Source organism: Quercus suber, unplaced genomic scaffold (genome assembly GCF_002906115.3).
Source record: "Quercus suber isolate HL8 unplaced genomic scaffold, Cork oak 2.0 scaffold_232, whole genome shotgun sequence".
Lineage (NCBI taxonomy): Eukaryota > Viridiplantae > Streptophyta > Magnoliopsida > Fagales > Fagaceae > Quercus > Quercus suber.
In genome coordinates, this window is record NW_027069689.1 from 678,145 (window position 1) to 692,013 (window position 13,869).

Below are 13,869 nucleotides of genomic sequence, written 5' to 3' on the forward strand. Positions count from 1 at the left end.
CAGCCTTCAGCCAAATCGAAGAGGACCAGCTTCAGCCAAATTAGAGAGGATCAGATTTTCTTCAGGTATTTTCTTCAGTTTGATGGTGTTGGGTTTCTCAAATTTTAGAGACAGATAGAATGAGAGATGGTGTTGGTTTTTGATTTTTGATTTTTTGGGTGTAAATGTGTAATCCAGGACCATTTTGATTTTATGAATATTGGGCTTGCTTTGTAACAAAGTTGATTTTGAATCTGATCATTTCCATTGTAATCATTTCCATTGCAAATGGGGTTGATGAGCTGTGGAGTACAATGATAATGTATGAAGCTCTACTTTGTTTTTTTTCATTGCTTTTAATGTTAAGGTTAATTTTCTAAAATTGACTCTACCAGGAATTTTTTTGGTCTCCCATATGACTTCAATTTTTGGGGTAGGGGAAATGGAAATAATGTCCCTGTGAAATGATCAAAAATGAAATTCTTTGGAAGTCGCTCTTTTGTTTTGGTTCGAGTTGTGGAATTTTTTTTTTTTTTTTTTTGAATAAGTAGAGTTTTGTTACTTGCTCAAAGATTAAACATTGACTAATTCTAATGTAAAGTTGGAAGCTTTTCTATGTGTACTGCGGTCTGGATAATAATAATAATAATACATTTCAATTGTAATGTATGAAAATTATATCTAAAAATAAAATCGAGATGTGTTTATATTCTATAACTTGTGACTGATGCAATTTTCGAAGGATCCAGTAGTATCTAAAACACTGGGGATTTAGAACTCAAGAATAATCATAAGTAACTAGCACTTTCTATCTGTCTAATTTTTTTTTCTTCCTTTTTGGGGAAAAAAATGCTAAACGTGGCTGAATTTATAAAATTATATTATTTGAAATAATACCAATTTAAATAAACTATTTAAAAAAAAAAAATTAATATTAGGCAAGAATAAACTTACAAGTTTGATACAGTATCATTTTAGTTTTACTAATATTAAAAGTTGTAATTTTAGTTCAATAACTTTGATGACTTGGTTACATGGTTTTAAAATCGGAACAATCAAATAACCAAAATTAGGTCTGATTCTCAATTTTTTTTTTTTTTTCTTGGTTGGGCTCCGTTTGGGCCCAATTCCTAAACGGGGCCTGCGGGGCCCGTGGGTCCGGGCCCCAAAAAAAACCCGGTACCCTAAATGGGCCGGGTTCAGGCTACGGGTCTTGCCCCGCGGGTCGGGTCCGAGTATGAAAAAACCCGGCCCGAATCCGACCCGTTGCCATCCCTAGAAACACTAGGATGTCAGTTGAGCTACAAGCTTGGTCTAGCACAAATGTGCACGTGCATGGATAATTGCACCCATAACCCCATATTGCTATAACCAACTTAAAAGTTCCAAGGCCAACAACTTTTCCAGAGATTACACAATATCACATGCGTGATACGTAAAACCTTAAGCACAAGAGGGGGGGCATAAGATCTATCAGCCACATACACCCATACAAATTCATCCCCTGTTAAAAGGGCTCTACAACACACAGCCACTTAATATGGCCGGGCAATGGGCCAATATGTACCATTGGCCCATTGCCGGTCTTTATGTATTGGCAATGTAATGTAAATTATTATCACCCAGGCAACAAGACACTTAGCTTGGCCCAAACCTGTTATTTTCAACTGGCCCTAGTGCCACCGCCACTAATATTTCCAGATATTTTGAACTTTTTTGCATTAAGGCCCTTCCACGTAGCAGTAGAATACCTTAAATTAGCACATCAATAAATCATGGTAAAAGCTAAAGATTTTGATTCTGCACCAACCGGTATTTTTATTACCTAAATGGTTAAATTATGATGTATTGTACAGGATCTGCACCACACAAACAATAAATAGTAAAACCATGTAGCCATAATCTACAGGGATCAGACCTAAAAGCAGGGCGGAAAAAAAAGGGGAGGGGGGGTGTTACAATAGAGTAGGACTGATACCTATTCCTTGCACTTGCAAGGGAAAAGCAGGTTTTATGATACAAACTGATGCCCGTGTTAAAAAAGTTCCTCGGGCACTTTTTAAATTTAATTATTTTCCGCCATGGAATTCATTTGAGCACCTGAATTTGGTGATGGATGCTGCATTAACTCAGCTTCTTCAAAATCTTGAGATTGAATTTGTATATCCTGTCAATAATAAACCAAAGTCACTCCTTTTTTGACACTGACAAGGACAAAATCAACAGCTATCACATATACAAATGCAAGAAAATGTGCAACTGAAAGCCACATGCATAATTAGTGGTTAAGGTTTTGCCCTATGCGCTCCAGGTTTTAAGCTAAAAAACTAATGAAATTTGCTAAAATTGAAATGTTGATATGAATAAACTCAAGCATATTACACAAACATTTGAGACTCAACAGTAGCACTTCAGGCCAGAACTAGTTAGCGGAAATTATTGATTTCCATTCTCCTCAATGCAAAGAACACTATAAGTGAGAATAAGTGCGCACAGGGAAAACACCTATGTGTGTTTTGGGGGGGGGGGGGGGGGGGTGGTTGTGTGCGGAAGAGACTACAAGGGCCTGGGTTCAGAACTTCTGAGGGAATAATTGCCAACTATGCCAATGAACTAAACTCATATAGTACCTATTCTTCCTATAAGAATAGGATGAAGGTTGGGTTCAAGTTGTGGGTACAAGTAATACCTGTGTGTTAATTAGTGGATGTGATTGCTGATCTTGGGCTAATGGATATGCTTGTGGTTGAGACATTCTGTAGTAGGGCTCCTTAAGATCAAGTTTGCATGATGATGCTTGAATTATTCCTCCTTGTTCAGCACCAGGGCCCACATTTTAGCTGTTGAACTATAACTTGTTAGATTACCAGAGAAACACATCAGCAGTATAACAAGACTGAAGACAGAAACATACCCATCAATGTAAGATATAATGTATAACTCTGAGCATTATGGGCAACCATGCGGAGTTGGCCAGTAATTTCTTGTCCCGCCATGACATAAATTGGCTGAGCAAGGACACAACGTAATTGGTACCAGTGCGTTGTTGGTGCACCAGGGGCAGTGGTAAGCCATCTTTGTACAGTACTGCAGATCAAAGCAGTTCCAAATAACAGATTAAACAGATGGAACCCACATACATGCATAGTGAAGAAAATCTGGAACGATGCTGGCCTGTGCAAATGTAAAAGTAGAGATTATTGAACAAGTTCAACAGATTACCTCCCATTAAACAATACGTCAAACCAGCAAGCCAACCCATGCACTCTAGCACCCACAGAAGCAGTGAATCTCAATGGAATCTCAATTTCATATAAATCCTCTTCCTGTAGGATGAAACAAAGAAAAAGTTCGGATGACTTGCATTCTGATTTAACAATAAGCATCAAAAGCAATACACTATTTTGATGAATAGAGAACTCTGATTAAACAAGGAAGAAGATACAGCTACTACGAGAAGAAACTTAGTACAACATAAGATCTTCTTTCTATGTTATGCTCTGCATTGTCAAAAACTTGGAAACATTTCTAAATGCTTTGAAAGCAAAATGCAGAACTCACTAGGGCACACTAAATTACACTATTTTGGCTGAAATTAAGTTTCATGATGAACAAAAAAATTCTATTTCTGATGGATCCCTTTTGAAGAAAAACTAGTATCTCAATGAGTCTGAAGGGTATTATTCTACATGGTAAATGTGACATGTCACATGTATAGCTAAAAAGCACAAGATCTCCAAAAAGGTAAGTCATACCTTAGATTTTGCGAAGTCTAACACATGACACGTTGGAGAAGAGACCAATAATCTTGGATCAAAAGCATCTACCACAGGCTGTGTGAAGAGCAAAACAGGACCCATCAAATACTAAAGCATCACCAGATTGTAGTAAATAGTTATTACAACAGAAGAATATTAACTTCAGAACAAACAATGAAATACTACATGCATGCATGCAAACAAGCAAAACACACCCCTAGCATTCAGGCATGTTAATTATCACTCACAAAGCATTCAAGAAGGTCAACAGTCCTCCACTCTATTTTAATCCCACTGGACTGATCAAGTTTTCTAGAGCTAATACTGAAAATGGAGCACCAATTTTTCGTAAGATTTCACAGGGTGAAGAAGCAAGCTAGCAGTTTGACAACCAGTTCTTACAAAGGTGTCACCGATCTTTCTACAAAGATATCTCATATAGTTCCCCAGAAAAACCATGCTTTAACCTCCAAAAAATGAATAAGACTGGATAAAAGAGACCTTTAGGTGCCCAAGTTTACTTTAACACAACCTCCCACGGTCCCACCCACACACATACAGAGCAATATAAATAAGATCATTCAGAATGCACTTTCATATTTTTAAAGATAGACAAAGTTTGTTGAAGGCAACCAAAACAGGAAACAATACTTTAATGTATTTCAGAAATATACAAGAATTATGGACCTGGGAAAAGTATCCCTGGAATGCAGATCCATACAGGGGTGTCAAATCAACACCATAATAATTCTGTTGCTGCCAAAAGAGGGCCTGCACCCAAAAAATAATAATAATACATTAGATTTTCTCAAATGAAAAATGATAGTAAGGCTTGGAAAAGATAAATAACAATATAATATGCCGAAGGCATGTATGTGGCTACCTTTACCGTGAATTTGTTTAAGGTTTTTTTTTTTTTTTGGTGGGGGGGGGGAGGGGGGTTGGTGGGACTCAACAATCACAGCCCAGAACCCAATTACTTTTTTTTTTCTTAAATTCTTCTTCCTTTTCACGTTTAACAGGGGGGAAAATGACACTGAGCATTGAAGAAGTAAACCTTCATGCCATNGCATGCAACAAGCAAAACACACCCCTAGCATTCAGGCATGTTAATTATCACTCACAAAGCATTCAAGAAGGTCAACAGTCCTCCACTCTATTTTAATCCCACTGGACTGATCAAGTTTTCTAGAGCTAATACTGAAAATGGAGCACCAATTTTTCGTAAGATTTCACAGGGTGAAGAAGCAAGCTAGCAGTTTGACAACCAGTTCTTACAAAGGTGTCACCGATCTTTCTACAAAGATATCTCATATAGTTCCCCAGAAAAACCATGCTTTAACCTCCAAAAAATGAATAAGACTGGATAAAAGAGACCTTTAGGTGCCAAGTTTACTTTAACACAACCTCCACGGTCCCACCCACACACATACAGAGCAATATAAATAAGATCATTCAGAATGCACTTTCATATTTTAAAGATAGACAAAGTTTGTTGAAGGCAACCAAAACAGGAAACAATACTTTAATGTATTTCAGAAATATACAAGAATTATGGACCTGGGAAAAGTATCCCTGGAATGCAGATCCATACAGGGGTGTCAAATCAACACCATAATAATTCTGTTGCTGCAAAAGAGGGCCTGCACCCAAAAATAATAATAATACATTAGATTTTCTCAAATGAAAAATGATAGTAAGGCTTGGAAAAGATAAATAACAATATAATATGCCGAAGGCATGTATGTGGCTACCTTTACCGTGAATTTGTTTAAGGTTTTTTTTTTTTTTGGTGGGGGGGGGGAGGGGGGTTGGTGGGACTCAACAATCACAGCCCAGAACCCAATTACTTTTTTTTTTCTTAAATTCTTCTTCCTTTTCACGTTTAACAGGGGGGAAAATGACACTGAGCATTGAAGAAGTAAACCTTCATGCCATTGGAACAGCATTCCCTTTCTTTTTGGTGAAAGGTAACAAAGGATTAGAAAAACCACATAAAGGGTAGCAGTTATATTCCTCAAAGAGCCCCTCTTAGAAAAAGATAAATCTCTTCCAATTTTACTGATACCAATTCTGAGTATTTAGCCCTAATTATTTTTGCTTCATTAAGTACAAAGAACATAGCAATGATAATTATAGCAAAATCACTTCAAATACGCACCTTATTTGCAATTTCAACAAACAAATATTCATCACTGAAAGGTGCCATATGTATCCTACATGAGTAATCAACATAAAATAATTAGAACCCAAAAGTAACAGATGTAAGAAATTATAAATCAAATTCAATCCACAATACTCTAAGAGGACATAAAAAAGTGCAAACCTAATGATCCTCATTTGACATAAACTAACAACATAATAATGAAATATTTAAAGTATTCATGGTCTTGAACATTTTTCACTACCTCCAAATTTTCAGAGTTAGTTTTATGGGACTCATTAGCAAACACAAAAAGATAAGGACAGGAATTAAAAAACCAGACTATGAGAGTTACGTTAGATGTTGCTGTTATGATGTTACAGAAAAGGACAAATAGAAGCAACATACATTTATCAGTATCAAGAATTAAATTGAAAAATCTTCTAAGAGGACACAGAATGTCAGTATGATGGTCAGCCAAATCTGCAAGTGCTAATTTCATAATTGCGTAAAAATACAACAATGAATCACAAACAACCATAGCAATTGCAAGTAAATAAAATTCCCATTCACAAACTACACATTCAGTAGTCCATATCAAAATAGATAGGAGTTTGCAAATGGTACACATTTTAATGAAACAAACTAATTATAACAATCTTCCTAAAATGACCTTAGTTGGGCAAAGAATGGTGTTTTCGAAGGGTAACATGGAAAGTCATATGGATAATCTTTCATTTTTTTTGGAAACTCATACATATTGAAACAATCCAAAGAGAAAAGCATCCCCATCTATTTTGGAAAGGAGGGAGCATATTATTTTTGAATAAGAAATCATTTTTCTAATTTCAAGAGAATAGTATAAATTTGAGGCAGACATGATAAAACTAGCAGCAATTAAGTAAAAAGAAGCCCAGACAAACAGAAGATAAGAGGCCATTTAAAGGGTTGGATTTACCTTCCAACTGAAGGAAACATTTTCCCATTAGGAACAAGAAACCGATCTCTTGCAATCACATAGGACTCTAGCATTCTTTCATTAACCAACAATGTTCCTATAATCATATAAATGAAAATTCTATATCAGAAAAACACACAGTAACCACTAAATTTTGAGAACACTCTAAGCTGATTCTGTTGTTAATTATAAGCTTACCCATTGGCTCTGAGATCAGAATATCTGCTTTCTCTGGCAATTCAACTTCCTCAACTTTACCTTTAATTACCTATATTTAGGTGACATAGTGCCATGAACTGAATGAGATAACCGACAAATATTCACATTGGCAGAAAGTTAAAAGTGACATGATAACATCTTACAGTAATCCGTTGACCCAATGATGGATTCCCAACAATAAGCTTTCGTGCGTATTCTGCCATTTCAGATGCTTCCACAGCATAAACATGTTTTGCACCAGCCTAGTTGGGGCAGAAAAGAGAAATAACATCAACCAAAATGGGGAAAATAAATCACCACAGATATATATCCACACACAAGACACAAAGATGCATCACTGCACATGGCAGAATAAACTTAGTTGGCTAAATAGCTAGGTTTACCTGAGCAGCAAATAATGACAAAATACCACTGCCGGCGCCAACATCAACCACTACACGACCAATAAAATCTGCCCGGTTCTCAATAACAGCAGCATAATAGGTTCCTGAGACAAAGATTATTAATATTCAATAACATATCCACTATGCCATTTTTTTCTGGCATATTCATGTACAAGCTGATAATATACATGTAGAATATGAATTTGCAGCATAAAGGATTATCTCAAGTGGAAATTTAAAAGTGAATGTAATGTAAGATAATTCAGTGAACAGATCATAGCCTGGTGAAATTACCTGTTCTCACATAATCCTGTAACATATTTTGCTGATGCAACAACTGTCCATAATAATGGAAATACATTTTAGCAGAAGATGCCTCTATTTTGTCATCAAACTTGCTTTTAGTAGCTGAAATTGTTCCATTTGGTAATGCTTTGCCTGAAAAAGGGGAGAAAAACACACAATTAGAAGATAGGTATAGAACGTAATGTGCAAGTACATTAAAAACACAACTTCACAGAACAAGCAGAACTCTGAAAAAAGTATAAATAGCATAAGAATATGCATTGATTTTTTTATTCCTTTTTTTTATGCCATTATATATGAACTGTTTGCTGCAGATACCCAAAAACACATTTCTGTCTCTCACACAACCAACAGGGTCACAGCTTAGATTTAAGAGGCATCAGATGCACAATCAGAATTTAACCTAAATGACATTAGTGTATCAAATCTAACCGCATAAAATTTCTCTTACAAATTAGCAAATTACCATGATACTCAGATTCTTTTTTTCCAAACTAGCTCCTCCACAGATTAATGACCATTGTAAGTTGTATAATCTAATTAAATGCTAAGTTCTCCCCATTTTCATTAAAGAGCATATCCACCAGATGGGGAAAAAAAGGTATTGTAATGCATAAAGATATCGGAATAAGATATAACATTGAGGCATTTCATTTTTCCCATATCTCATAAATCTAAATAATAAGCATCCTGCCTGCAAACTTCAACCAACTTACGAAGAAATAACTGGAGTTATAAAACAAACTAAGTTTTCGCAACTCCTTTCTTTATTGTTTATCTATTCATTTTATCTGATCATCTATTTCAAACCAGTGGAAAGGGGGCAGGGGAGAGCAAATTTTCAAAGCAGCACCTTCAAGAACTTCCTCTTTCCATTGCTTAAATGCACAATGGAAGGCTCTGCTCTCCTCTTCATTTCTAAATTGGACAGTGACTCCCCTTGAATATGATGTCTTCTGCTTCAAAAGTAATACTGTTAAGAGACGTGAGCATTTCACAATGCTTCAACAATCTTACATTACAAGTATACATCAAACATAACCTTAATCATCATCAATTTGCATATTTTAAAAAGTAAAATGCAGCAGAAATGCACTGGTTAGATCACAGTTTTCCAAGCAAAGACCCAAATAAAGTTAAGATACTTATCTTCACGCACACGCAAGGATATTTCTAGTGCACCACATTCTCACTCAGCAATATTAAGTACAAATCTATCTATCTATATAAACTATAACATTTATAAATTCAAATTGTATTCCGTACCTCCTCAGTGGAATCAGACCCTTCAGTAAGGCAAACTGATTGAACAGAGCTTAATTTGAATATCTGAAACACAAAATAAATAAATAAATAAAAATACTCCTCTTATGCACAACGTCACTGATTTAAAATAAATAAATAAAAAACAAAAATGTATACATATAGCCAAAATAATAAAATAAGAAATTCTTGAATTTATTTGGCTCAATAAACTTATTTTATTCACTAAATAACAAAAAATAACAATAATGCTCAAAATAATTAATCTATTTTCTCTTCCATTTCTTTCTTTTCCTCCACTTTCTCAGCAACCAAACGAACAATCAAACCAAAACAAAGCTAAAACCAAAAGAAAAGAGTAAAGAGTATTCGCTCTTAAAAACACACACACGCACACAAACACCACATTGATTAACACAACACTTGAATTTATTTGGCTCATTCAAGTATAAAATAAAAACATCGATAATGCTCTAAATTTTAATCTATTTCCTTTTCCATTCCTTTCTTTTCCTCCACTTTCTCAGCAACCAAACGAACAATAAATTAAAAAACTGAAACAGATAACAAAATCGTAAAGAGCAAAGCCAAACCTGAGCAGTTCGAAGATCAACATTGATAGCAGCAGCCGATTCAGACTCCTTGTGAAATCGAAGCTCGGCGAGTCCAGAATCGTCGGAGAACCGAGCCACCACTGGCTTAGACTGAGATTCCGAAGAACACGAAGCGAGGTCCGAGACTGAAACCAAAGTGAACTCTTGCTGTTTCTCCTTTTGCCCTACCGGACCCTCCATTATCGTTCTCTTCAAGCTTCAGGTCCAAAAATTTCCAATTTTCAATGCAAAGAAAATCAAAATCTCTCAAAGATAAACAAATATATATGAAATTATAGCTTTATATTTGTCTCTACGAGTCTCTTTGTGTGAAAAAAAATTATCTTCTGCGAGAGAAAATTAGGGTTTCAGTGAGAGAGCAAAGCAAAAGCTTCGAAAAATTTTTGAGAGCCGCCAAAGCCAAAGAGAGACAGAAAACAAAGAAACACTAAAGCCTTTGGCTTTTATACTCTGTGTGTATTTCTATTTTCTATTGTGCCATTGGGTTTTAGACGCGCTCTTCTTTTGTGTTGTCGTTGATTTTTGGGTGCAATATGCTCACACGTGGGTTTTGGTATATTCGATGACGTTTCGAGTTGTGATTGGGTGGAGATGGATTGAGTTGTGAATAAAAGTATCTTATGCGTTTGATTTTGAAGATTGATTTAATTGTGGGGCCCAAAAGCGTGATGGGATTGGTTGCTTGAAGTGGGAGTTAGATGTGTATAGCACTGTTGGCTGACACGTGAGTCTGAAGTGGGAAGGGTTTTGTGACTTTAGTGGTGTACCACTCTGTACATGGAATTTGAAATAGTACTCTTTTTTTTTTTTTTTTTTGGGGGGGGCTCTTTTTGTTCCTTCTGGTAATGATTTTGTTTGGGAATCTGTACATGGAATTTGAAATAGTACTCTTTTTTTTTTTTTTTTTTGGGGGGGGCTCTTTTTGTTCCTTCTGGTAATGATTTTGTTTGGGAAAATAGATAGTTTGAATTTGGCTTTTGATAATTGAAAAGGTTGCAATCTAATTTTTATTAATTTTAAAAATTAAAATTAAATCATTTCATTACCTCAATCAATAGAAAAATTATGACAAATTAGTGTAATTTTATGTGACTTTTTTTTTAATAATTTGACTGAGGTAAAATTGCCTACTAATTACCTCTTTTAAATTATGTAAATATGAGATTTTATGAAATTTGTATAACTTTTTTTGATTTTGTAGTTATTATTTAATTGTTAAGGGAGATGATTTAAAATTTTAAACCATGAATATTTATGTTAGAAATAGCAAAAAATGACAATTATGCTACAAAATTTTTGACGTCTTACTTACCTTTTTGAGAAGAATAATAAGTAATGGCATCTCATTTTGTCACTACGAGTCTACGATAGAGTGCTATAATGATAAACTATAATCAAGGTGTTATGAAATTCTTTTCTTTTTTAAGGGCAACAAACTACTATCTTTATACATTTTAAAAGTGCCAATTGTTTTAACTGAAAACAGGAAACTAGCCGTAATGGTAGGTGAAACATTTTCCTAATTTTGCTGTGGATTGTAAGTTGTAACCTTATCAGGTATCCAATAAAACAAGAATAATGCTAGAAGAATAAACCATTTTACAAAAGATTTTACAAATTTTCGATGTGGTGAGTGATTATTAGTAAATGAAAAAGTGATATTAATGGTGGACTTAGATGAAAACCATTAAGAGGTTGGTCATATCAACATTTTTTAAAAATTTTGTAAAATAGTTTGTAATTGTAATATTACTCATAAAACAATACATCCCATCAAAAATAAAATAAAATAAAACAATACTTATTTCAATATGGGAGTAAAACATTATCTTGATACATTTTAAAAATGCTAAATGTAATTTTAACTGAAAACAGGAAACTAGCCAAGATGGCAGTGAAATAATTTCCTAATTTTGCAATGTTGTAACTATTCAAGATTTATTTGCCCAAAAAATTAATTAATTACTATAAAATAATAAAAATAAAGTATGTAGGGTTTGTTTTTGTTGCCCAAGGCCAAAGGATATGGGTTAAAGGCCCAACGAATCCAGAACAATGAATTTGTAGAGAGTGGATTGAAAGAGTTGGGCTGGATATAAAGCACAGAACAGTTGGCTAGGTTACATGCAGTGATGATAACATGAACTGAAGCTTAGATAACTCTGTGATTGAATGTCCGAAGAGGCGTCTTATTGAATAAACTGTGATTACAATATTTTAGAGCTACAGTGAAGCTTTTCTCTCTCTTTCTTTCTCTTTTTCCCCCTATTATCAGGGACCCTTCTTCTTTATATAGCATCCCTTCCTATCATCTCCATCGTCCACTTGTTCTTCATCCACGCATCCACTCGAGTACATGTCACGTCGTGTGTTTACTTTAGTTCTTTGTGAGTGGCGGTAGCTGAGGTTGCACTGTTCAGGGGTCTTCTCCACATAAATGCGGCCAGAAAAGCTGTTGCAGCGCATTAAATGCGGTGGTACCAGCTTTTCCTTCAGATATTTTTTAGTTCTACATCCACGCATCCACTCGAGTACATGTCACGTCGTGTGTTTACTTTAGTTCTTTGTGAGTGGCGGTAGCTGAGGTTGCACTGTTCAGGGGTCTTCTCCACATAAATGCGGCCAGAAAAGCTGTTGCAGCGCATTAAATGCGGTGGTACCAGCTTTTCCTTCAGATATTTTTTAGTTCTGATCATTTCTGGATCCACCTAGGATCTGCCATGGCCGTTGGGACCGTTGGGAAGATTAGTCGGACCCTCCACACGTTCGTTTGATCAAAGCTCATCATAGTCGAGGAGCAAGACATCCTCGGACAAATGGTGAGCTCTTCGGACAACACTCCCCTTCTGCTTCTGGGCTTCCCGCTTTAGATGGGCCGCCCCAACCACCTATTAATCCTCGAAAATGTAATAGTCCTTAACAGGCGGTTCCGGGCCCGTTAGGTAGCTTTGGGCTTTTTTCCCCCACAAAGTAAATGTAATATATATATATATATATATATATGTGCGCGTGTGTGTGTGATTATACTAATGTGTGCCCTAAGGGCATATATTAGTAAATTATTTTAGAAATTTTTTTATACGAAAATGAAAAAATTATCAATTTTTTGACAACTTTTTTAATTTCTCATAAAATGTTTCTAAAAATGAATGATTAATATATATTTTAAGGATATATATTAATGTAAACCAATTTAAGAGACTTTTTTTAATTTTTCATTAAAAAAATTCTTAATATATATATATATATACACACTACATTGTGTCGCATGTTTGTAAATGTGTTGGACAATTTGTACATCCTTTTTACGTCTAAACAAAAACACGTACAAAACTGCCTTTTGTTAGCTGTATGCCCCGTATTTTAACATCACTCAATTGTACTAGAGTATATAAGAAAAGAAACGCGATACATCATCAGATTTAGGTGATCGGATTGACATGACAGCATGTGTTATCTATGACTTCTTTTTTATTTACTGAGAATTTTTAGTTACTACTTTTTCAGTTTCCAAAATCATATGAGAAAAATACATTTTTCAAAAATCAAAATAATTGTTTGCCCACTTTTTTTTAGCGATATTCGTTTGCCTACTTGTTTCTGTGTAGTATTAGTACTTTTTTTTTTTTTTTGCTGAAAAACAAAAGCTTTTACAAAAATTTGCCCAGCCAGCTTCAAAAGCTTTTATGGGGGAAAAAATGATTAGAACTTCAAAACACACTAATTTTTAAAGCCTCCATGCCAAGCCAATGGGTAGCTCTGTTAGCAAATCTACTTGCCCAAACAAAAATTAAATTCAATTGAAAGAAACTTATGACATGTTTGGATGGAGGGGGAAAGAAGGGAGAGTAGAGTAGAGTAAGCTAAAAATAAGCTAATTTTGTGCTAAATTTACTCTACTCTACTTTACTCTCCCTCAATTCAAACAGACCATTAATGTTCTCCATATCCATAATGCTCTATTGTTTTGTTTGTTTATAAGGTTGCATTAGTGCCGGCTTAAAACTAAATGCAATTGATGCAATCACCTAAGACACCAAGTATAAAAAAGGCCCCAAATTTTAATTTAATTAAGCCAAATATTAGCTAGTAAATTAAATAATATTTTTTATCAAACGAAAAATAAGATAAAAAAAGATAAAAATACTACTTCTACAAAAAATTTCACAAAATTTTTATAAAAAATTCTAAGTAGTAGGTTGTTACAGGCTATTATTGATAGCAAAAAAATAATTTCAGTGATGGG

At 34.8% G+C, this 13,869-nt stretch overlaps 1 protein-coding gene across 1 annotated transcript; it reads right to left on the reverse strand.

The window, feature by feature from the left end:
• Positions 1-1,771: 1,771 nt before the first annotated feature.
• Positions 1,772-10,054, reverse strand: LOC111988502 (probable histone-arginine methyltransferase 1.3). The gene is given in 16 exon segments (XM_024020306.2): positions 1,772-2,146; positions 2,669-2,808; positions 2,811-2,819; positions 2,894-3,066; positions 3,202-3,305; positions 3,735-3,812; positions 4,425-4,508; positions 5,899-5,953; positions 6,839-6,935; positions 7,037-7,106; positions 7,201-7,299; positions 7,441-7,544; positions 7,735-7,878; positions 8,600-8,702; positions 9,013-9,075; positions 9,603-10,054. Coding segments are annotated over 16 exon segments (1,626 nt in total). The 5' UTR covers positions 9,804-10,054; the 3' UTR covers positions 1,772-2,044.
• Between the last annotated feature and the right edge of the window lie 3,815 nt (positions 10,055-13,869).